The following is a 1,687-nucleotide window of genomic DNA, read 5'->3' as shown; positions in this document are numbered from 1 at the left end:
GGTGTTTCCATTGAACGGTGTTTTGCGAACTAGCCGTAATTCTCGTAAATTATCATCCCGCGAGATTTCACTTTGAGGAAGATGGACGAAAGCGGTTTGCGTTTCCATGGTTTCGGGACAGTGATCTCAGCTGCCACTACAGCGATTGCTGCACTTATTATGAACAGAAGGCGAAGGCAACGCATAATTATTCAAAGGCAAAGCCTTTATGTGTGCAGCGGCCACGAATAAGGGATTTCTGGGAGAGGATTGTGAATGAGGAATTCACAGACGAACAGTGGATAGAAAATTTTCGGATGACCCGGGACACGTTCATTGAGCTTTGCGATGTTCTTGAACCTCTTGTGGCACCAGATGTGTCATGCCCCCGGGAGGCTGTTCCTACTCGGAAGCGAGTGGCTATTGCCCTTTATAAACTAGCAACCTGCTCTGAGTACAGGGTAATAGGTGAAACGTTTGGTGTCAGCAAAACCACCGTACACAGGTGTGTGTATGGGGTTTGCCAAGCTATATGCAGCAAACTGATGAAAAGAAAAATCAGTTTGCCAGACGTGGATGAGGCCCTGGAGATTGCACAACGTAATTATGAGTCACATACAGTAAAATACCCCAGGTCTACGGTACAATCGATGGGTCTAACATACCTTCGTGCCCCAAGTGATGGCTATCGCGACTACAGGAAGGTTTGGATATCAATTGTCCTGCAGGCTGTCGTTGATGATCAATTAACGATCAGGGACATCTGTGTGGGATCACCTGGATGCGCTCATGATGCTGCTGTGTTTGCCACATCACATCTGTTTAGGTAAAACTCCATATCTTATATTTGTCTAATTTTATTCAAATATCTCATACTAAATAAGTCAAAATCATCTAACTTGAAACATTTAAGTGAGGTACATAGTATTTTTGCTTGTAATATGTAAATCTTTTTTTTTTAAAGTCAATGGAACAAATAAAAATATGCCTAATTATCTTGTTTCAAAAAAGTATTATGCACTTTCTTTAGTTCAAAATACATTTTTGGGCATTTTTTAAAATCTTGGTATGCTTTTTGCTTGTAACGTGAAATCTTACTTAATATGTGACACCACAAACATTTGTGCTGTTCTCAGATATCCAGCTAAACACCCCCAAGCGATAAAGGACATAGAAGGAGTCCGAGTGCCACTACTCCTCGCTGGTGACCCTGCATACCCACTACTACCCTGGGTCATGAAGGGCTTCTCTGGTCCCAATTTGACAGCTACACAAGAGACTTTCAATGAACACTTAAGTGCCATCCGTGTGAAAGTTGAGCATGCCTTTGGACACCTGAAGGCGAGATGGCGTGTCCTGTCCAAGCAGTCTGATATAGACTATAATTTCATGCCAGTGGTGGTGGCCGCATGTTGTGTTCTACATAACATATGTGAGAAGAAAAAACAGCAGCTACCACCTGCAGCATTACATCCTGCAGTACCCCATGCTCAACAGCCCTAGGGACATCATCAGGACCAACCAGACCCACGAGCAGTTGCAATCAGAGAAGCACTTGCCCGGCATTTGGCCACAGCTCATTAGTTTCCCCACACACAGGCAAACAAACTGAAATATCTTTGGTCAGAAGCAAAGTTAAGTTTAGCTTTACCTTACTTTCATGAGTGCGCATAGTTATTACAGTAACACAAAGGCACATCTTAATGGT

At 43.2% G+C, this 1,687-nt stretch overlaps 1 protein-coding gene across 1 annotated transcript; it reads left to right on the top strand.

Annotated features, from left to right (window-relative positions):
* Positions 1 to 296: 296 nt before the first annotated feature.
* LOC133985656 (uncharacterized) lies at positions 297 to 1,482 on the top strand. Its single transcript, XM_062425307.1, has 2 exons — positions 297 to 805; positions 1,116 to 1,482. Exons 1-2 carry the CDS (start codon positions 297 to 299, stop codon positions 1,480 to 1,482), a joined length of 876 nt encoding a protein of 291 aa, XP_062281291.1.
* Positions 1,483 to 1,687: the final 205 nt, after the last annotated feature.

Source organism: Scomber scombrus, chromosome 9 (genome assembly GCF_963691925.1).
Source record: "Scomber scombrus chromosome 9, fScoSco1.1, whole genome shotgun sequence".
Classification (NCBI taxonomy): domain Eukaryota; kingdom Metazoa; phylum Chordata; class Actinopteri; order Scombriformes; family Scombridae; genus Scomber; species Scomber scombrus.
The sequence above is the reverse complement of the archived record's forward strand: the minus strand, read 5'-3'. Positions and strand labels throughout refer to the sequence as shown.